At 39.1% G+C, this 23,567-nt stretch overlaps 1 protein-coding gene and 2 long non-coding RNA genes across 3 annotated transcripts in view; 1 reads left to right on the top strand and 2 right to left on the bottom strand.

Annotated features, from left to right (window-relative positions):
• The window catches only part of WDR75 (WD repeat domain 75), a 41,355-nt gene extending 19,425 nt beyond the window's left edge, over positions 1-21,930 (bottom strand). The window contains exons 1-8 of the mRNA XM_082467042.1: positions 21,775-21,930; positions 16,098-16,227; positions 10,325-10,390; positions 9,341-9,428; positions 5,084-5,208; positions 3,265-3,335; positions 2,194-2,313; positions 1,661-1,749 (exon numbers count right to left, since the gene is read on the bottom strand). Coding sequence (XP_082323168.1) covers positions 1,661-1,749; positions 2,194-2,313; positions 3,265-3,335; positions 5,084-5,208; positions 9,341-9,428; positions 10,325-10,390; positions 16,098-16,227; positions 21,775-21,860 — 775 coding nt within the window. The 5' untranslated portion in view covers positions 21,861-21,930. The remainder of the gene's footprint in view (positions 1-1,660; positions 1,750-2,193; positions 2,314-3,264; positions 3,336-5,083; positions 5,209-9,340; positions 9,429-10,324; positions 10,391-16,097; positions 16,228-21,774) is intronic.
• Positions 19,393-20,411, bottom strand: LOC309663449. The gene is made up of 2 exons (XR_014265285.1): positions 20,170-20,411; positions 19,393-20,133 (listed from the first exon to the last, which is right to left on the bottom strand). It is a non-coding gene; the product is annotated as an uncharacterized lncRNA (long non-coding RNA).
• Positions 21,931-22,032: 102 nt separating the features above from the next.
• The window catches only part of LOC309663419, a 206,672-nt gene continuing 205,137 nt past the window's right edge, over positions 22,033-23,567 (top strand). The window contains exon 1 of the long non-coding RNA XR_014265253.1: positions 22,033-22,347. This is a non-coding gene — a long non-coding RNA (uncharacterized lncRNA). The remainder of the gene's footprint in view (positions 22,348-23,567) is intronic.

The raw sequence follows: 23,567 nt of genomic DNA, 5'->3' as shown, positions 1-23,567 counted from the left end.
TTACACAGACAACTAATTCTCATTTTTTCTATTAACTCTCTCATACCTATACATTCACTGACAACCATGTACTATATTACTTCTCACAAATACTCACATGATTTAAAAAATAACATCAAGAATTGAACTCTCTAATAGCCAAGATGATCTGCAGTACTTCCTATATGAAAGCCATGGCTCACAGTAGAGGCACTTGGTATTCTCTTTTTTGAGTGCCAACTAATCTAACTATTCCTTCTTCCCCAAACCCCACCTGAGAAGGCCAATCCTGAATGTCCCAGGACTTAAGGCTAATAAGTAAGGCCATCACAGAAAGCTGTGACTAATAACTAGTGTGAGAGGAGGTGGAAAGATGCGTAAGGGCAACAAAACAGAGAAAAGTCACAGTGACAATATACATCAACGGGTCTTGGCCTTTGGGCAGGGGCCACAGCAGAGAAAACGAAACTGATGAGGAAGGGCAGAAGAAACCACCTTAGGTCAGGAGAGAATAACACTGCCTGAAACATTACAGACATATGTACACACAATGCCACAAACATACTCATTTGTATTTTTGGTGGGGAGGAGGGTGAAGATAAGAGTAGCCTATGTCTTTTATCCATAGGGTTAACACCCTCTTCATTCTTCTGTTCTTAGTTCCCATATGTCACAGCTGTATTCCTGCTGTACTACTCTAAGTGTGTCAGGTTGGGTCCCACCCCCATATACCAGTCACTGATCCCCCAAATCAAAAGCACAAGTAGGCTGAAGATGCCTCCTGCTTCCTGAGGCTCCACTGAGTTAAACCCAAGTAAGCCTGTAGGAATCTAGAGCAAATGGTACTAAGACTTGTCCTGCCAGTCTCTAGGAGGACCTACAGGAAGAAGAAACACCTTCTCCAGGCACGTAAACTTCTGGAGCATCTAGTGCCTCCCCTCCCCCACCCCCTTAAGGACCAGTCAAAATGTACTGACATAATTTTCACCACATACGTGTGGGGATGCTAACGGTAACCAAAGACAAAAGGTACTTCTCCAAATTTCTGTTGAAGGTCATCCTATTTCCAAGGAGGTATTTTTACGCATTATAGCCACTCTCATGCAGCTTGAATGGAACAAAGATCTGAATTAACTTAAAATAGTGAATGTGGCGATCTTACAGTTAAAAACAAACTTTCGAATTAGACCTAGGTCCAAATCCCACTTACGAGACACGTGACCTTAGGCAAGTTAGTTCTCAACTACAAATTTCACTTCCATCATCTGTAAAATGAGAATAATGATGCCTATTTTCAGAGTCAAGGATTAAATGAGATAATGGATGTAAAGCATCAGCACAGTCGTTTGCTCCTGATAAACTGTAGCTATACTTATGGACAACAAGCACTTAGCTATGTGCACATACATTAGAAAAAGAAAAGGAATATAATTTAAATAGGTTTATATTAACAAGAGACTTTATGACAGGTGTACACTTTGACACTCTGAAGAGCTCTGAAAACTTAAGCATATGGCATTGTGCTGAGCAAAGCCCAAAACACAGGGGTGATATACAAGTGCTTAAAAAAATTCATTTGGCTCATGCAATTCTAAATCTTTCAAACTATTAAGTACAGTGAATTAAAATACTTGGTTCACATACTTTAAAAGTTCATTTTAAGTCTTAAACTTGTACTTACCTGTCACTGAAAAAGCCAAATCCATAACCAAATCGTGGTGCCAATGTAAACATGTGTATGTGTATTTCTTTTCATCATCAAAATTCCTCCTATTGGAGAAAACCAAAATTCTTAATTTGGCCAAAGGCGTATGTTTATCAAGTTTACTGGTCTTAATGTGCAAAAAGTACATTTTCTATTTCTAAACCAGTCACTTCTGCAAACAATAGGCCATCATAGTATTCTACTAGTTCAATATTCACTGCTACTCTCTCCTTTGTACTTAAAGGCTGACAAAAAGTTCTCTTCAATTAAATGACTAAGGACAAAATGGATTTACTCCTAGGGCCAAGGGTTGAAGTCCTAAAACAGTAAGTCTATGCAATGAAGAGTACAGTAATAAAAGAAAGGGAGGATGCCAGCAAAGCATCATCTCTATTATCGGCTGTTGCTTTTCAGTTCCATCCTTTTCCCTGCACCCAGGTATACCCCTTTTCTGCAGGACTAATCTAAAATAAATAAATGATTGCCAAGTTCTTCAAGAGTTAACTGACCAAAGACGAATTTTGCCATCCCTGTGACCAGTTGCTATGCAATCTTCCTTCGGGTGACATGCTACACATGTAAAATTGTTCTTCGCATGTTTCTTATTTCTTGATGATGATAAAGTAAACCTAGAAGAAAAATATTTTCCCTTGATTATTAAAGGCTTGGTAAGTGATGTAGTTAGGCAAAATGGAGGTCTCACCCTTATCAACCCAAACTGGTGAGCGCTCAGAATTCACTGAACATAAATGCACGATTTTTAAGAAAAATCATGACCAAGAATCAAGAATTTTGTTTTGTAAACATTTATTAATACACAATATAAATTTCATGTGAATAACATTCTACCATAATAACTTGTCTATGGAGGCCACTGAGAGTGAAATAGAGAACAGACAGTTGTTCTTATGGTTTTCTGCCTGGGCAAAGTTTGTTTGAATTTCTCGTTAAAGCTAAGTTTTTAGCATGAAGTATGGACAAGCCTGAGAAATTATATCCGAGACAACTGGCTAATGTGTCCAAAGATGTCAGGATCCTTATACTGCAAAGGAAAACAAATGTTAATCTTGGCAGGGTAAAAGGGGAGAGGGGACAGAGTCATTTGAAGAGTGACTACTCATGCTTAGCACTAGTTTCTTTAAATATGTTCTCATTCATCCTTACAACTCTGTGAGGTAGAAATTATCGCCATTTAAAATACATGTTAATTTGAAGTGCAGTGAGGTTCAATGGACTAATCTGACTCATTTTAAACCCAGATATACCAAAGCCTATATTCATTCCTATAGCCGTAAAATGACAATGTGGATCACCTAGGGAAAACTTTTCAAACCACATCCAATTTTGACACCAAGTATACACAGCAGAATCTAAGTGTGAAAGCGGTTTTGGGGGGAAAAGCTCCCTAGGATTTTGTGACTAACGATTCTAACCCACTGTGGATTAAAAACTCTACCTCATCTTGTGGTTTCATAATTACTTGTAACATGAAACAGCTTTGGGTCACAGGTATAAGGATGAATAAAATTATAATGAACTCTTGAGTAACTAAAATAAAGCTATCAAAAAAGAATTCTTACCTTGATGTTGTTTTCTTTTTGAAAAAATAAACAGACAAGTAAAAGTCCCGTACTGCAGCAACATACTCTCCCTGGTATTTCAAAGAGAAGATAACATTCACAAAAATAGTCAACACCCTTTAAGAAGAAATATTATCATAAAAGTTAACATGGGAACAATAAGCTTTTTGCAGACTGAGAGTATATTAGTATGAAATGATATATTGGGTTGGCCAAAGAGTTCATTCGGGTTTTTCCGTAAGATGTTACAGAAAAACCCAAATGAACTCTTTGGCCAACCCATATTACAGTTTAACTATGGAAAGGATACTCCTACATTTACAATAATCATAGAAAATTAAAAGACGAAAGTAGGCCCTAAATCCTAAAACTAGACTCTCTAAGTATAATGATTAAACTTTTTTCTATTAAGGCATAATCTATACACCACAGAATGCAATGTTTGACGCGTGTATAACCATGTAACTACCATCACAATCAAGATTTAGGACGTTTTCTTCGCCTCAGGAATGCTCCATTGTTCCTCTTTCCAGTCACTCGCCAATGCCCCCACCCCTGTCATCAACTACTGATTTCTATCACCGTAGCTTACTTCTCTGCCTTTTCTATAACAGAATACAACCGGAATGGTAAATACATTTCATGTCTGGACTGTAGCTCAACATCACCTTTTTGAGATTCACCCCCGCTCTTATGTGCACCATTAGTTCCTTTTTACTGTGAAGCAGCATCCCAATGAACGCATATGTATCATAAATTGTTTACTCTCTTATTGATGAACACTTGGGTTATTTCCATTTTGGAGCTATTATGAGTATTAATTATTCTTGTGCATGTCGTTTTGTGGTCATGTTTTCATTTCTCTACCTAGGAGCGGAACTGCTGGGTCACAGTAAAGGCATATGTTTAACTTTGCCCCATATCTTTCCACCACTCAGTACTGTCATTCTTTAATTTTATCTGTTCTAGTGGACCTGAAGTGGTATCTCACTGTGGTTTTAATTTGTATTTAACTGATGACTATGATGCTAAAGAATAATGACGTTTATAATGTAAAAGTGTTTTCTCTACTCGAAGAAATTAAACCTTTTCAGAACAAAGCCAAAATAATGCTACAAAACTTAAGACTAAAGAAACATGCCACCACAGTGATATATAGGGGCTTTTGATGGTACTTGATTTTAATAAATTATGTGATTATTAACAACGGATGGCTAAACAAGTCATGGTATGAACATCATACAGTCACTATTTCTGATGAACATTTAAGTACACACTCATGCTGCAGTTTTAAGTGAAGAAAAAAAAGATAAAACCCTCAGACAATTATTCAATTTGAGAAAAGTTATTTTATACATTTAGGAAAAAGTCTAGAAAAAATTCCTCAAATATTACCACTGGTGAGATTTAATTTCTTCATTATATTTTTCTGTAATTTCAAAATTTTCTATAAGGGCATGTTATTTGTAGACATGGAGGTCATATTTTCAAAAGACACATATCTATAATCAAAGCATTTAAGTGGCTTCTACATGGTACAGGCTAAGAAGTACAGTACAAATGCCAAAACATTGATTTTTTGGGGGGACAATTATAGAGTTTACAAGAGCAAAAAGATACAATCTACAAAATTAGGGTAGTCCTAAAAAAATCTATACTACAAACACATGCTAAAGTAGTAAGACAGATTTCTTAGTTACTAACAAAAATATTGTAACTCAAGGCAATATTAAATCACTATAACGTAAAATTCTCAGAGGAAAGACTGCAGGAAAGAGATTTTATGTACAAAAAAGAAAACCAACAAAGCAAATTTTACCTCATTTCCAAAGGCAATGCACTTGGGTGACTGGTTTATATAATCCAAAACAAAGGAGAGCTCCTTAGCTTCTATTTCCTGACTTGATGATTTTGGTAGTTTCACTGAAACCAGCTGAAATACATCTAGCCAAAGGCAGCTATATTAATATAAAGCTTCTCTAGAGAAAGTGAAGATGTGCATTTGCTCATATAAAACTGTTAATTAGTACTCCAAAGTTAATTTGATGCTAAGATCATAATTCTAGGCTGTCTGAACGAGTTGTACTCTTCATTTGAATATACAAGTTTTAACTGGAAGGCTAATTCCACGACTCATATATACACACACACACACACACACACACACACACACACACACACACACACACACGCTTCATATATGTAGAAATAGAAAACAATTTGTTTTACTGGTGCATACTGCTTTCCAAAGTACTGAGACGAAAAAAAACAAAAAAACAAAAAAACACACCCAAAGTACTGAGATGAGCTTTAAGATGGAGATGGAATATGATACACTGGTGAACTGAGCAGCCAAAGCAACAAACCATCTGAGAGCTTTCAGAAATGCTATGGGCTTGCCACACATTCATAGAATAAATCTCCTTTTCTGTAGAACTGGCATGCTCTTCTCTTTGCATTCCATTTAAAAAATTTCTCCTTAAGGGGAAATAGCTATATTTCACTATGCTATTTCCTTATCCTCCTAGACTTTATAATACACTGTAATACACTGATCTACCATTTTTTGTTTTCCAGCCTGATTATATGCTCTGACCTCAATTCTTCTAGCCTTTTCAGTCATCTCAAACTTTACATGCCTAAATCCTGAACTCTTATTTTTCTTTCTGAACTTAGTCTTCCCCCACATTGCCCACTGGAGGAAATGGCACCACCATTTACCTAGTTGCTCAGACTTAATCCTTGAGTCACCTTTGACTTCCCTCTCATGCCCCACACCAAACCAGCAGCAAACCCTGCTGGCTCTATCTTCAAAACACATCCAAGATTCAATAAATTCTCACCACCTCTGCCACTACCACCTAGCCTAAAGCCATGATCCTGCTTCATATCCTAAGTGTTAGGAATAGTGATCTCTTAACAGCTCTTCCTACGTCCACCCTTGGTCCCCTTCAGTCTCTCCTCAACACAGAAGCCAGTGTTCTATTACTGCTAAGTCAGATCACGTCCCTCTTTTGCTCAAAAACCTTCAATGGCTTTTTGTCTATTCAGAGTAGAAGTCAGAGTCCTTCTAATCGCGTACAATGCTCTACATTATCCATTCTACTTAGGCTCACTCCAAGCCATCCTCCCTGCTATTCCTCAAACATGGCAGGAATGCTCTAGAATATGCTTCTCCAACACAGCTGCACAGCGTATTCTTCTTTCTCCCAGGACCTCGCCTGATCACTTATTTAATATGTATTCTTCCAGTGTTGCCTATTCCCATTCCCTGCTTTATTTTTCTCTAGAACACCTGTCATCTTATTGTATTATATGACTGATCTAGTAAGCTTAATGTCTGTTTAGTTCTCTGCAACCAGAACAGTATTTGGTACATGGTAAATGTTTAATTAGCTGGTGAATAAATTAATTACAGAGTCAAGAAATGACACCATATAAGATAACGTGTAAATAAAAGGTTCATTTGTTTTTAAACTAGAGAAGCATATTTCAATATGATTTATACAAATTTCTATCAGAGACTCTGGTTTTGGACTGTGGAACAAAGATGAAACAAATAAAGAAGTATATGTTAATATATATTTTGAGATGCCAGTCACAGGGAATCTTTTTCAAGCCTTATTCACATTTTTATATAGTAACTAGATTTTCACAGGCTGAGTGCCCACGATGTGCCAAGTACTCGAGAGTAACACTAGATTCCACCATGAACAGAATTCAGATGACATTACAGCATTGGAAGTTTCCAGTTAGCTCCAAAAGGCTAATGACTTTAGATCTGAGTGAGACTTACTTTAGATCTACAGTTTTCTATACTGGCTTGCGCAATAGACTCGACTGGGGGAATACTTAAATAAACAGACAGGCCCCACCACAGAGAATCTTACATTTTAAGTTCCTTGGAGTGACTGTAATGTGTAGTCAGTGTTAAGAATCACTTGTCCTACTGATATGGATAAAAACTTTCATTACTGCTATTGGCAACTACCCCTCCAACTGAGGAATCATGCAGTGAGTATGGGGAGTGGCTACCAAACTAGAGTGATGAGCAGAACCACCTGGGGAGACACACAAAAATGCAGATTCCTAGACCAAATCTCAGACCTAGTGAATCAATTGTCAGGGAGGTTAGAAACATGAATTTTTAGTAAGCATTTAGACAGACATTAAGAATTCACAGGGCTTCCCTGGTGGTGCAGCGGTTAAGAATCCGCCTGCTAATGCAGGGGATGTGGGTTTGAGCCCTGGTCCAGGAAGATCCCACATGCTGCAGAGCAACTAAGCCCATGCACCACAACTACTGAGCCTGCGTTCTAGAGCCCTCAAGCCACAACTACTGAGCCCATGTGCCACAACTACTGAAGCCTACGTGCCTAGAGCCCATGCTCCACAACAAGACAAGCCACTGCAACGAGAAGCCCGCGCACTGCAACGAAGAGTAGCCCCCGCTCGCCGCAACTAGAGAAAAGCCGCACGCAGAAACAAAGACCCAACGCAGGGGCTTCCCTGGTGGCGCAGTGGTTAAGAATCCGCCTGCCAATGCAGGGGACACGGGTTCGAGCCCTGGTCCGGAGAGACCCCACATGCTGCGAAGCAACTAAGCCCATGCGCCACAACTACTGAGCCTGCGCTCTAGAGCCCGTGAGCCACAACTACTGAGCCTGCATGCCACAACTACTGAAGCCTGTGCGCCTAGAGCCCGTGCTCCACAACAAGAGAAGCCACCACAATGAGAAGCCTGCGCACCACAACAAAGAGTAGCCCCAGCTCGCCGCAACCAGAGAAAGCCTGCGCTCAGCAACAAAGACCCAACACAGCCAAACATTAAAAAAAAAAAAAAGACCCAATGCAGCCAAAAAGAAATAAATTTACAAAAAATAAAAAACTCCCCAAAAAAAAAAAAAAAAAAGAATTCACATTTTCATATACAGAACAGAACCTAAATATTCAAAAGTGCTACTTTAAAATAGTCATCTGGTAAGGCAACTTAATTATTTTAAGAAATACACTGCCATTTCCAAAACATTTTTTGGCATGTCCCTTAGAGATGGTTTATGGGCCACATCAGAAAACTAAACTTACAGCTTTTATTCTTTCATGTCACATTTTTGATAGATAAAAATATTACTCATTAACAGAGTTGGTGCCAAACGACTTTTAGCTAAAAAAGATTTAGCTTCACAGTTTTGACAATTCTCAACTTACTTAAAACTCCATGATATAACAATCTGTAAATCTGTTTTAACAAAACAAAAAAACAACAAAAGTCCCTGAATCCCAAACAAACAAAAAAACCACTACCAGAACAACAAAACAAAACAAAACCCAAGCCAATGCCCGCCCCCGCTCCCCCTGAAGGATTCACTTAGCTAATGAGCTGTGAGCCAATTTAGCTGACTGCCCAGTAACCACTTTAAAGCTGGTCTGTACTTTGAATTCTGAATACAACTTTATTTTAAGGAGGACAACACGGGGGGACTGGCATTCTTGAAGTCCGAGATTAGAAAAATTCTTCGGCTATATCCTTCATGTCAATGTTAAATGTATTAAATTTACTGCTAAAGGACAATTATTTGTAACCACTGAAGATATTCTAGAAATCCTTAAATGCTCTGAAACATGGCAGTTTCAATGGAATAATGTTCCAATGATAATGAAAATATCATAATAATTTAGCCACACTATTAGTTCCTAATCACCTGTTTTCTATACCATTTCCTCCAGATTCAAGATCAACAAATGGGTGTTCAGTGATGGGTAAAGTAATAGTGATGCTTAAGAATGACAGATTTAAGGTCAGTAGGAAGACACATATAGCTCAAAACAGCTTTAAAATTGGAGTTATGCTGTCCACTATCACAGCCATTTATTAAGTAATCATTCTCCCTCATCAATATTTCAGAAATAATACAAAGCCTCCCCCAAATGAATGTAACAGTGATGAAACCAATTTAAAAGCCAGCTCCAAAAACTTAACTTCAGACTAAAACCAAAATGTTAAATTTGAGACACTGTAAAACGTAGAGAGCCACTCAATGCTACATATGTATAAAAAAAATTAATTATACTATACCTGGTTTTTCTTTATTTATTGTAACAAAGACAGAATCCTCACAGGCAAGAGCAAAGAGGGCATGAAGTTTACATCCAACTATGAAAGTCTGAAAGATAAAAAGCACCATATTGTTCATTCTGTGCATGCCCCATAAGTTCCATATCAGGCAGGGATTTTTTTTTTATCCATTTTGCTCACTGCTATATTGCCAACATCAGAAGAAAACCCGGCCTATGGAGACACTCAATACATATTTGTTGAATAACCTTTTAAGTTAATACATATATAGATCTACCTGTTTCTTATCAATGGTTTTACAGTATTCTACTGAATGACTATCAAATTTTAACTGACCTCAAGATTATATTCAATTTTTTTTTTCTACCATGAACAATGTTTTAAGAACTACATATACCTGCCATTATTTCAACAAGAGATTCCTAAAGGTGAAATTGCTGGAGCAAAAGGTATTTATTCATTTTCAGTTTCATTCTCATTGACTGTGTACAAAAGTGTCTATTTCTCTATACTTTATCACTGTATTTTTTTCAATCTGCAATTTGGATAAAGTGACAGGGAAAAATGCTGTGTTATCTATTAATTTACATTTAATTATTAACAAGATTAAGCATCTTTTCATGTTTATTGGCTACTTGTTATTTCTTTTCTGTGTATTACATATTCTTACTTTATACCAATTTTTTTCCCATTGGGTCATTAGTTTTTCCTTATCGGTTTTTGGTAACTTTTTGTGTATTAGGGATAACAGCTCTCATAAATATTTTCTTTCAGTTTCATTGCTCATTTTTTGGTTAAAAAAGTTTAAAATGTTATATAGTCAAATTTATCGTTTCTTTTATAGTGAGTGAATTTCATGATTTGTTTAGGAAGGCTATCTAAAAGATTGGGCCTTATGGAAGTATTCAATAAATAATATGTCTGTCATTAAATTATGTTGCCATTCTTCTTCACATAATGAAAATGGAAGCTCAATCCACGTACCTTTATCAAAATGCCATCTACATAGTCCCACAGTTTAATTGTGCCGTCAAAGGAACATGAATACAGCTAGAAGGGTAAAAATAGTACAAAACTGATTAAAAAAAAGAACTACATTAAGATATCAAGTAACTTAACTGCTGATACAGAAGGCATTGCCTGTTCATTAATTCATTATCAGCTTTAAAGAGGTGAAATCATTTATTTATATTGTTTTTGCAAAATAAAAAATCGTATCACAGCTCTTTGTAGAAAGCAGACCTATCAATTTCAACTTTTAATTAAAATAAAGAAAAAAGTCAACCCTCTGTCTTCAAGAGGGAGATGGTAAGGTACTGAGTTATGAAAAGCACTTGAGAGCTTGTTGCTATTTTCCCAGAGCCCAGTCCTTTATCAGCAGAACTGCTTTTATCTTACATTGGTATCAAAGGAGTGTCTCTCAAATGATCTGAGAATGTCCTTTTTTAAAAAAAAGTTTCCAACCCATCACGGACCAATATTTTTGTAAACTACAACTTAAGTTATTATGTACTTGGATGCTGTGGCAATGTCAAAGTGCCCTAAAGTTTTAGACACTCAATTTCTATACTTATCTCATTGCAGACCTGTAACCAACGGTTTGTGGCACTGGTCTGTGGGCCATACTTTGGTACCACCAGAATGCCTCTGTAGCATGTTTTTATTTTTGTCCCAGCAGACTGAGTTTTACTAAAGTCACACTGGATTTTTTCGTTGCTGTTAGTGTGAAAACACTTTACTTAAAATTTTGAGTTTTTTGAAAGAAAGATGGTAGAGTAGGAGGACGTGGAATTCACCTCCCACCACGAACACATCAAAAATACACCTACATGTGGAACAATTCTCACTGAAAACTAACTGGAAACTGTCAGAAAGAATCCTATACAACCAAGGCTGTAAGAAAGATCCACATGGAGTGAGGTAGGCAGGGAAAAGAAGCAACCAGGTGGGGACCTGTCCCACTGGGAAGGAACACAGAGGACAAAGGAGATTACATGCGCAGAGACCTGCCCTGCGGAGTGAGTGAGTGGTTTGAGTCACACACTGGGTGCTCCAGTCCTAGGGTCTGACACAGGGAAGACAAGTTCCCTTGGCTGAAGTGCCGCTGGGACTAACAGTAGGGCAGTGGGAAGCCTGGATTCCACTCAAGAGGAGAGCACACATGTGGGCTTGCTCCTGAGGAAGAGGGTAGATTGAAGACTGCCTTAGTGGCTGCCTGGTTTCCTGTGACTGCTCCAGTACACGCTCCAGCCCTGCTTACTTCATGACGCAGCTCCACATTGGAGAGAGGCCTGCCGTGACTGGGGAGAGAGCTTGGCTGTGGAACACAGAAGCATCCTAGCACCTCCATCTCTAGCCCCACCTCTAACCAAGGTGACAGCTGCCAGCACACCCCGAGGAAAGATGTGACTTGTAGTTCATGTCAAAGCCAGCTCTCTTACCAAAGGCACTGAGCACATGCAGACGGCATAGGGATGCTCCCACATAAGGATACCCCTTCAAGACTGGGATAAGTAATCAGTTCACCTAAATTCATAGAGACAGAGAAAGTTAAGCAAAATGAGAAGACAGAGGAACTGGTCTCAAAAGAAAACCCCTGAAAAAATTAATGAAACAGAAATATACAATCTACCAGATAAAGAATTCAAATCGTTAGTAATAAGAACGTTAACTGAATTAGGGAAAAGAATAGATGAGCACAGTGAGAATTTAAACAAGGAACTAGAGGAAATAGAACCACAAAAACACCCACTCAGAACTGAAGAATACAGTAACTGAAATGAAAAACATACTAGAAGGAATTACAGCAGACTAAGCGATACAGAATGCACAAGTAATCTGGAAGAGAGAATAATGGAAATCACACAAACAGAAGAACAAAAAGAGAAAAGAAAGAAGGAAAGAAGGAAGGAAGGAAAGAAAGAAAAAGAAAGTAAGAACAGCTCAAAGATCTCTGGGATAACATCAAGAATACCAACATTCACAATATAGGGCACATTATAGAGGTCCCAGAAGGAGGAGAGAGAGAGAATGGGGTCTAAAATGTATTTGATGAAATTATGGCTGAAAATGTCCCAATCATGAAGAAGGAAACAGATATCCAGGTACAGGAAGCACAGAGGGTCCCAAACAAGATGAACCCAAACAGAAAACCCTAAAGTCTCCACTGAAAAACGATTAGAACTAATAAGTGAATTCAGTAGAGTTGCAGGATACAAGATTAATATACAGAAATCTGTTGCTTTTCTATACACTAATAATGAACTACCAGAAACAGAAGAAAAAACAATCCCATTTAAAATCACATCAAAAAGAATAAAATACCTACAAATAAACTTAACCAAGGAAGTGTAAGAGCTATAATCTGAAAACTATAAAACACTGAGAAGAAAACCGAAGATGATACAATGAAATGGAAACATATCCCATGTTCCTGGATTGGAAGAATTAATATTGTTAAAATGTCCAAACTACTCAAAGCAATCTACAGATTTAATGCAATCCCTATCAAAATACCCATGACATTTTCAACAGAACTGGGACAAATAATCTCAAAATTTGTATGGAACCACAAAAGACCCCAAATTATTAAAGCAATCTTAAGAAAAAAGAACAAAGCTGGAGGTATCATGCGCCCTTGCTTCAGACTATACTACAAAGCTATAGTAATCAAAACAGGATTATACTGGCACAAAAACACAACACAGATCAGTGGAACAGAATAGAGAGCCCAGAAATAAATCCACATACTTATGGCCAATTAATATACAACAAAGGAGGCAAGACAGTCTCTTCCATAAGTGGTGCTGGAAAAACTGGACAGCTACATATATAAGATTGAGATTAGAACATTTCCTCACACCATATACAAAAATAAACTCAAAATGGATTAAAGATATAAATGTCAGGGGCTTCCCAGGTGGCACAGTGGTTGAGAATCTGCCTGCCAATGCAGGGGACACGAGTTCGAGCCCTGGTCTGGGAAGATCTCACATGCCACGGAGCAACTAGGCCCGTGAGCCACAATTACTGAGCCTGCGTGTCTGGAGCCTGTGCTCCGCAACAAGAGAGGCTGCGATGGTGAGAGGCCCGCACACCGTGATGAAGAGTAGCCCCCACCTGCCGCAACTAGAGAAAGCCCTCGCACAGAAACGAAGACCCAACACAGCCATAAAAAAAAAAAAAAAAAAGATATAACAGTCAGACTGAAAACCATAAAACTCCTAGAAGAGATGATAGGCAGAACACCCTTTGACATCAATTGTAGCAATACATATTTTTTGATCTGTCTCCTAAGGCAAAAGAAATAAAAGCAAAAATAAACATACGGGACCTAATTAAACTTAAAAGCTGTTGTACAGCTAGGAAACCATAGACAGAACAGAAAGACAACATATTGAATGGAAGAAAATATTTGCAAACGGTATGACTGATAAGGGATTAATTTCTAAAATACATAAACAACCCATACAACTCGACATCAGAAAGATAAACAACCTAAAGAAAAAAAAGATAAACAACTTGATTAAAAAGTAGGCAGGAGATCTGAACATTTTTCCAAAGAAGATATACAGACAGCTAACAGGCACATGAAAAGATGCTCAACATCGCTATTAAAGAAATGTAAATCAAAATCACAATTAGATATCACCTCACACCTGTCAGAAGGGTTATCATCAAAAAGTCTACAAATGACAAATGTTGGCGAGGATGTGGCGAAAAGGGAACCCTTCTACACTGCTGGTGCACCCACTACTGGAAAACAGTATGGAGGTTCCTCAAAAAACTAAAAACAGAACTACAATGTGATCCAGCAATTCAACTCCTGTGTATATATCTGAAAAACTAAAAATAGTAATTTGAAAAGATACGTGTACCTCAATGTTCACAGTAGTGTAATATTTACAACAGCCAAGACACGTAAGCAACCTAAGTGTCCACCAACAGATGAAGGGATAAAGAAGATGTGATGTGATATATATACTCAGCCATAAAAAAGAATAAAATTCTGTCATTTGCAACAATATGGATGGGCCTAGGAGTATTATGCTTAGTGAAATAAGACAAAAAGAAAGACAAACAAATACTGCATGTTATAACTTATATGTGGAATCTAAAAAATAAAACAAATGAATATATATAACAAAACAGAAAGACACTCACAGATACCGAAAACAAACTAGTGGATACCAGTGGGGAGAGAAAAGGGAGAGAGATAAGATAGGGGTACAGGATTAAGAGATACAAACTACTACGTATAAAACAGATAAGCAACACGAATATATTGTACAGTGCATGTAAATATAGCCATTATTTTGTAATAACTTTAAATGGAGTTTAATCTCCACTACTGAAGAATCACTATATGTACACCTGAAACTAATATAATATTGTCAATTAACTCTACTTCAATTTAAAAAAAAAGTGGCAATTTTAAGATTTCTTCCAGGGAGGACATGGAATCACAGAATTGAAATAAAAAATGATGGATATGAAAATATTACCTATTCAAGCAAAAGAATTATATTAGATAGAAAATATACACCAGCATTACTATATATAACATGAATCATGAACACAGATCAGTAAAATATAACACGGCAAACAGAATCACTGTAAGACAATGGTTATACACAAATACTGTGAGTTCAGAGTCCACAGAGTCTCTGGCACCCACCCCTTCACCTCAACCAAGCCTGTTGTTAAATCTGGTAATATAGACTTCATAAATTCCAATTTTAATTTTCTTTTCTGCTACAAAAAACATTCAAATGGTACACATAACCATAACCTCTTTTCTCAAGTCCTCAGAGGACAGCAAGGACAAAATGTGTGCTTGAACCCTGCAGAAAAGCTACTTAACTATGATTTTCCAGAGTAGCTCATTTAATTTTAGAAAGAAAAGATCAGTGTTAGTGTTACTTTATGCCCTACTTCTTTTATGACAACACAGTGAATGGCAATGCAAATCCATTCTTAAATCAATCAGTAACTGTCAAGTTGGCTGAGACTAATCCAGAAAAGGGGAACTTGATCAAAAACTAGAGCAAGTATTTTTGAGATAACTCTCTAGCAGCTTTGCTGACACTTAAGAACAGAATTAAAATGACCATTTTATTGTTGATTTCTGAAAAGCAAGGGCTGTTTTGTGGGGAGAGTGGGAAGGTGCAGACTCCACTAGATCCCCAAGTTTGTCCTGAAATTAACTGGTTGATCCACTGACTAAAGAATCCCTTCTTCTTGTCTAGATACTGGCCCTAAGATTCGGTGACATCTGCGTTAACACTAAAGAGCCTCATTTCTAAAGAAATAGATCTACAAAATCAATACCTCAAAGATGCATTCCAGAAACCAAAGAGTTCAGAGGTCAAATAAATTTGAGAAACACCCAAGACTATATACCCCTTCTGGATATTCACCACGCATATAAAGGACTTGAAAAGACCTATAATCAAGAAATTCATTTAACTGTGCCAAATCCTGAATTTCAGAAACTATACAAACAAGAACCCCTTCTTTCAAGTAACACCTATTAGCATCCTGTGAACAAATGGTTCACAGAATACACCATGAACAATGTAGTTCTAGGCTGTGACCCTATTTTAATAATTAAAAATAAGTGAAAACTATACTAAATCAGAAAATCAAAATAGATATTTCCCTGATCATCACCTAGAAAGCTTCCCAGCCAAATTCAATTCAAATTTTTCTGGCAACAATAAAGCCAATATTAAAATATTTGACTGTAAATTAACACCTGTAGATGGTTCCTGGGGTTGAGCTGGATTCCAGTCACCAGATTTCTGTGCCCTTGCAATATATGTACACATTCTTCTGTAGCTGTGCTATAAACTTTAATAAAGTCTCCAGAGACACAGAAGACATACCTGGAAATAAGAGAGAAAAATAAGAATCACATACTGTATAGACAGCATAATCTTTTTATTGTCCATGAAAAACAAAACAAAACAAAAAACAAAGCTATAACATGCAATAGAGATTTCTTTCAAAATAATAGTTTAAGAACTGTATATTCAAATTGTGCTGCTTAAGCCTATGGGGACATCTGAGGTCGTTTAGTGCACGAATTCTGAAAGTACATCAATGATGCCAAAGTCATACCTCTGACCTGTTCCAGGGGCAGAGGCTGTATGGAATCATCCTGCAAAAACAGCCAACCTAACCAAGCTGCCTGCTCACTAATGGATGCAGACACTGTGCTATGCCTTCACTATCAGGTATTATTCTGCGGTGGTTCTGCTAACAGCAGCATCTTCCCCTGTCCTCCAACTCTCCATCATTCATTGCACAGACACCAGCTTACAAATACGAAGTCAAATATTCTCTCTAGTCAGTGAGGTCTCTTAGATAGCAAAGTATAAAGACTTTATGACAGTTCTTTTTCTTACTCCCAAAAAGCTGACTACGCTTTTGGTTTTCTGGATTTGTGGCTTTCTTCCATATATCAGAGGCTACTAAATTATTAACTGTGGTTAACCTGGGGTAATATTTGTTTAACTTTTTTCATAATAGATATAACCATAAGACAAAGCTCAGAACTGCAAATCTTCTAGCATCAAATAAAAAACGTTTGCTCTGTGCCTATTACATCTGACAGCGTACGTGTCTAACATGGTGCTTTCTCATATACCATAGAAGGTACAAACCACAGAATTCTTAGGCTGGACCTCTTCTCTGTGCTCCCAAAGTGCCCAAGGCATGATTTGATCTGGGTACTTTCAAACTGTGTTGAAATTCCTCATTTATGTAAATAGCCATCTCCCTTATCTGGCCATATGCTCCAGGCCCTATTTATCTTTGATTTTCAATGTCCAATCCAGTTTGTCAAACAGAACATGCCTGATCTTCAAAGGTTTTATAAACTATTTAGATAAAATGAACCAGTAAAAAAATTATTACAAAATAATCAAAGGGTAAATCTTCTAATGCTGACTGGGGTTGCTACTATCCTATTTTATCATTTTTAAGACACTTGATTTTCACATGTTCACCTCTCTAAAATCAGGATGCATCTTAAAAGTGCTGTAAGCAGGGGCCATGGTTGTGTTCAACTGTTTATAAGATCAACAAAGTACAAGCAACAAAGCAACCGAGGTATATGGGTTCCCCTTTGGCTGGATCCCCCTCTCCATTCCCATGAGTACCCTAGTTCTTACCATCTCCTGTCTGGACCACTCTTAAGGGCTTCCTACAGTCTCCAGGTGTGGCCCTTTGATTCAACCTTTCGTACTCATACCAGACTAATTTTACAAACTTGACCGTATGACTTCCTTAAATAAAGATAAAATTAAATTAAAATCCTTCAGTGTTTTCTCACTGCCTTCAGGATATGATCCAAATTCCTACGTCTGACTCCAGTCTGACTGGAAATACTTTTTCACTTGAACAGTAGGTTAAGTGGTTCAAAACTCCAACGACCCCCTCAGCCTCCCCTGCTCCCCATTAGCATCAACAAGTCCTTTAGGCAGAGTTTCCTGGAGATGTTGGTGGGTGAGGGGGTACTGCTGTTTGCCAAGAAAACTCCCCCTAACTGATTCTGATATTCTTCCCCAGTGGAAAGTAATTTCCTCTCTCCTTGCTCCTCAGCAGGGAATAATGACTTTAACTGTTTGAATGCAAACCTCTAGAGAGAACACTCTCCACACTTGCACATTCTGCTATCTACTGAGAACGCTTTCTTTGTGACTACTTCTTTAACATTCAGCTCAGGGGTCTTTCCACTGGAAGCCTTCCCTCATCTTATTCCAGATTAGCACCAGTCCTAACGTGCTTCTGCAGGGTGCGGGGCTTAACTCTATCCCAGCACTTTCTGCACGGTGTTATGAGAGAACTTCCCCTCCTTGAGGAGAGGAACTGTGTGTTTACTTACTTCAAATAATAACAGAAACAGGGTGTGGTAGAAAAGGAGGCATTTTTAAGAAGTCAAACACAGATGGATTCGAATGCCAGCTTTACTATGTACAAGGCTGAATGACGTTGAAGAATTTACCTAACCTTTCTAAACCTCGCTGTTCTCCAGTCGCAGGGTTATTATAAGGATTAAATGAAACAATGCAGCAAGTGCAAGCTTGGCATATACAGCAAACACTCAATAAACGGTTCTGTAAAATGAGGATAACAATACCTAAACCATGCAGACAGGGATGCATGTAAAGCACCACCACAATGCCTGTCACACAGGACTCAAATCATCTTTGCTGGTCAAGTGGTGAAGTAAGAAATTAGGGATGTTTTCAAGCAGGAATCAGGATTTAAATGAGGTTCTGAAGGATGCATGATTTAAGGGCTGGGAAAGAAAAAGAGCAACATAAAAAACAGTAGGGAAATAACAACATGGTACCTACGAGAGACAGGGAATGTACCTATGTAAGTAGCAAAGTGTGCATAATGGGCACTAGCAGGAAACACAACCCCATAAGCAGAGTTGAGGAAGATCAGGGAAGGCCCTGAAAGCCAAACATAAGAGCTATAGTTAAGGAAGGCAACAGAACCCTGTTACAGGGTTCTGAGCAAGACGAGGAATAAGAGTTACAGTAATGTAACAGCAGCAGTATCCAGAACGATCTGCAGGGAAAAATACTTAGTCAGGGACATCGATTCTGTGATAATTTAGAAATGTAAAAGGCAAGGATGACCCATTGTTTTAGTTTTCTATACCTTAGTAACCTACTGCTATGATACATAGCACCATATAACTGTGGGAGGCAATAGGGTGTGATGCAAACAGTGCCGGACTGGGAGTAATACTTGATAGGGGGATGCCAGGTCCCTTCATGTACACCTCACCTCCCTGCTTGCCTCTCATGGTAACGCACTCAAGTAGGCAGAGCAGAGTTTTGTCCTAGTTCTAAGAGGACCTAGTGACCAAGAGAAAGCTGTTAAAATTCCACGATTCTGTTGTTTCACTTACTATTTCAGCTTTTTTGATAAGCTCCTTGAGGTAAAATACAAAATTATTTTATTCCCCTTTGTATAAGTTAGCCAACCCTTGTGGCAGCTTTTAGATAATATTCAAGTCCTTGGTGAATTCATTATAACCCTGTTAATTTGCCAGAAAACTGGTTTAATTATTAGCTTCTATATATATGAAAAAAAATGTATCTCTAAATCTCGACCAAGTTCCTATCCTGAATTTCTGCCTAAACACCTGTTACACCCACCTGGCTGTTATAAAGGTACTTTAAACTCAACAGGCACATGTGAACCCTACATCTTCTCCTCGTTAATCCTAATTGCTAAATCACTCCCAAACTCTGTCTTTTCATCTTCATTATTATCTTAATTCTGGCCAAAATCACTTCTTGCTTGGATGCCTGCATTAGTCTTCTAATACCTGGTCTATAATGTTCTAGACTCTTCTCCCACCACTTCCCTTCAGCCTACGCTGCAAGTATACTGACCTTATGCACATGACACCCCTCCCCCGCCCCAATTTCAAGTTGCTCACTTTGCCTGGTTGCCCTCCCCCCCAGCATCACGGAAGGGGCAAACTCCTGTTAGTTTTGCAAGATCCTACTGCTGAAGGGAAACTTTCACTGTGTAACTCCTCCTTATGTGCCATCACTGCACCTTGAATACGCTAGCCTAGCCACCTCTCGTCTCTCCACCACATACTGTATAGTTTTATAGAGTTCTCAGATTAATATTCTTGAGGAAACACAATCATGTTATCCCGCCTCCCCCCTCCCCACCAACACCTTATCTGCAGAATAAAAAAATACACTCTCTTTGGACCAAACAACCAAGAACTGGCTCTATGTTCCCTTTAGAACCTCATCTCCCAACTGACTCTATGTTCCCTTTAGAACCTCATCTCCCACTAGCTCTCTTCATATACCATTCCTACAAGCTAACTGTACCACAGTCCTCATGCTTATACTGTGCCCCCTATCTGGAATGCCTTCCATCCATATCCCCTAGACAAAATACCATCCATCCACCTACGTCTAGCCTAAACATCACTTCATCAACCTTCTCCATCCTTCCAGTTTGAAGTACTCTGTTTCTTATGGGATCCCAAAGTGCCACTGTATGAAACATCTGTTATTGATTATCTTCCTCACTACACTGAAAGTACTGATTATCTTCTTTTCCTCACTACACTGAAAGCTCTTGAAGGTAGGATCAATCCTGGAATTATCTTAGTTTTTGTCATCGCAGCTTGTTATAAATACACAGCTGATAAATACTTAAAAATGAATTGTAGGACTAATCAATTTTCACTAATCAAGTGAAACACAATGGATCCCAGTATAATGAATGAGATATACAAACAGTACACTGGAGGAAGAAACTGGATGTAAGTCCAAAGTGGCAGAACTTTGGCAATCTCTTGAAGCCTCAGTTTCTTCCTCTGATTCACAAGATGAGTATCAACAAAGCCCTCTTTATTGTAAAGACCAAGGATTTTTTTTTGCCTCTAAGGCAGTTTATGAAAGCTCCTTCAAGTCATGCATGCATTCAATAACTATCTGCCATACACCCATAAGCAAGACATAGTGGGGCATACAAACTTTCATAAGATACTACCTCTACTTTTCTAAGATAGAAAGGGTTTTTACTAAGTGTCTATCCCTGAGTGACTTGAAAACGTTTTTTTACATTGTGTCACTTCTAGATGATGTTGACAATAAAGCAATGATGGTGACAGCTGACGTATATTGAGCCATTAAGTGCTAGGCCTTGTTTGACTTGCTTTATTTGTATTGTATTAAGGCATTTAATCCTCTCAACAACCCTACGAGATGGATTACTAAATATTATTCCCTTTTCATAGATGAGGCAACTGAGGCAGAGATTAAGAACCTTGCGAAGGGCACACAATGGATGAACTGGGTTTAGTTAAGCTTTCCAGCTACACTGAGCTCCTGAGGAAGGGGACCAGGGCTTACGCGTGTTTTTATCCCACACAGAATCTAATGTCAGTTTTTACGCAGAGCTTCAAAAAGGTGGCCAAAATGCCTTTTTAGGGAGTAAAGAAGTGTGGAGAAATCAGAATCTTTAATCATACAGTAATTCCAAGTCACGATTCGGTCCGAAAAGGGGATACTCCTCGTGGTCTTGCAAGAGCAGTGGCGTACAAATCCGTGCCCGGACCATTTTCCAGCCGCCCCAACGCCGAGCCGATTCTAGACACGTGGGTCCGCCCGGGGGCCCCTCAATCTACCTGCAGGTCCGGGGACGGGGGAAGCGCGCCCCAGCCTGAGGTGCTACGGAACTAAGGGGTTCTGAGTCCTCTTACAGCACACGGGCACCAGCTCCCTCCCGCTGGCCCTGCGGTCTCCCGCACGCGCGTCCCCTCCCCGAGCCCAGAACCGCCTGCTGGTTTGTCCAGACGCGCCCGACAGTTCTTTCTCCCCAACCCCCGGGGACTCACGCCCCTCAGCTGGGCCGGCAACGCGTGGGCCTCTTACTTAGAATCCACAGAGAACACCGCTCTCCTGAAGTTCAACTCACTGCCGCCACAGCGAACCACGCGGAGACTCTCCTCCTCCACCATCTTCGCGCAAGCGCAAGGACTCGCTGTCGCCGGCCCCGCCCCGAGCTTCCCCGACGGAAGCCGGTTGATAGGGCGTTTGCCCCTGCCCACAGACCCCCAACCTCGCAGGGTTCCTCTAGGCCTCAGTCTCCATGGTAGTTCTCAATGGTAAGACCCAGCGCCTGTGCGGCCATCTTTGGTTTGGGCATCGTCAAATTAGGACATGTGAAAAAAGGAAAAAGCGAAACATAGAATGCATTTATATTAGATCCCTCTAAACTTTTATTTAGAAAAGATAAATTTCTCTCCGGACTTGTTAATCTGACTCTAAAGTTTCTTACGCCGGAAGGGAAAGGTGGCCCGAAGTGTGTCAGATGACCGCCAGTCCTTTCCCATACCCCGCCAGGCTTCGCCTTTCTCTTAACTTTGATTCGGGAGCTGCGAGATGACGCCAGCGTTTTGCGCCAACAGCATTCCTGGTCGCGCAATTGAGTTCTTGGTTGGAAAGGTAGCGTTCTCTTTTTTGCACAGTTGTTAGCTCCTCTCGTTAGCCGTCACTTTGTTCTGTTCCTCTGAGCACAGCATACGTTCCTACAGAATCTTCACAGCTCCAAGAGGCTTGCTTTTTCCTTTGGACACCTGGCTCTTACTCCGCGATTCTGGTTCCTATTTCTCTCCCTGGTTCATTGGACCTTCTTGGCCGATCTGACATTGCACTCTACCCTGGCCAAGTTCCAGGGCCGCTGCTCCCTGGTTTGCTACTGTTTTGTGCGTGTTGCCGTGGTTTTAGCTTCCGCAGTTAGTCGACCGAAGCCCTGAACTCTGAGAAAGTTTATGCCTCCATCTCCATTCCTTTTTATAAACTTATGTGTATCATTTTCGTGGCCCCTGTATATTAGGGGGTGCTTATCTTCCTCCCTCCCTTCCTCCCTCCCTTCCTTCCTGCCTTCCACCAATCCCCTCTGTGCTGGCTCTGTAACACTCCGAAGGGTAAAGAGCCAGTGACAGCTTAACTTTAACAAGAACAGGAGATCTGCCTTGATTGTGTAGCAAATTACCACATCCCTTCAGTGTTTCTGGAGGCAAATAATTATTGAGAGCCTTCTATATGTGAGACACAATGCAAGACAGACGTGACCGCTGCCCTGTTACCTTCTATGGGAGAGAGACAAAAATGTTTAACAAACGAGATGATCACAGACTGTGTGCTGAAGAAAATAAAACAGTAATATAAGAGAGAATAGTTTTCTCTGAGGAGGTTTAGGCTTAACCTGATGAATATATATTTGTTAAGGTCGTGTAGGTTGAAAGATGATATTTTAACAATTCAATGTTAATACAAATTTGATATAAAATAATTCAGTGCAGAAATAGAATGGTCTCGGTAGATCCTATACCCTATGAGTATCTCTCCACCATTAAAAGTTTGGTGTATATGCTTCCTGATATTTTTCTAGGCATACATACACCTTAACATTATTCTGCAGCGCAATGCAAGGCACCACGTATTCTTTTTTCCCCTCTCTATATGCTTTCACTGTAGTGTGTACAGATTTTTATCTCCTTTTTGATAACTGCATAGTATTTCATAGAGTAAATGTGCCATAATTGATTAAGTCATACTCTCAAAGGTGGACATTTAGTCATTTCCATTTTTTAAAAAGTGGCACATAGTGCTACAGGACACATAAATTTGTGACAGTATTGCTGTAGGAGAGATTCCTAGAA

Source organism: Balaenoptera physalus, assembly GCF_965194825.1.
Source record: "Balaenoptera physalus genome assembly, chromosome: 6".
Lineage (NCBI taxonomy): Eukaryota > Metazoa > Chordata > Mammalia > Artiodactyla > Balaenopteridae > Balaenoptera > Balaenoptera physalus.
This window is presented reverse-complemented; position numbering and strand designations above follow the sequence as displayed.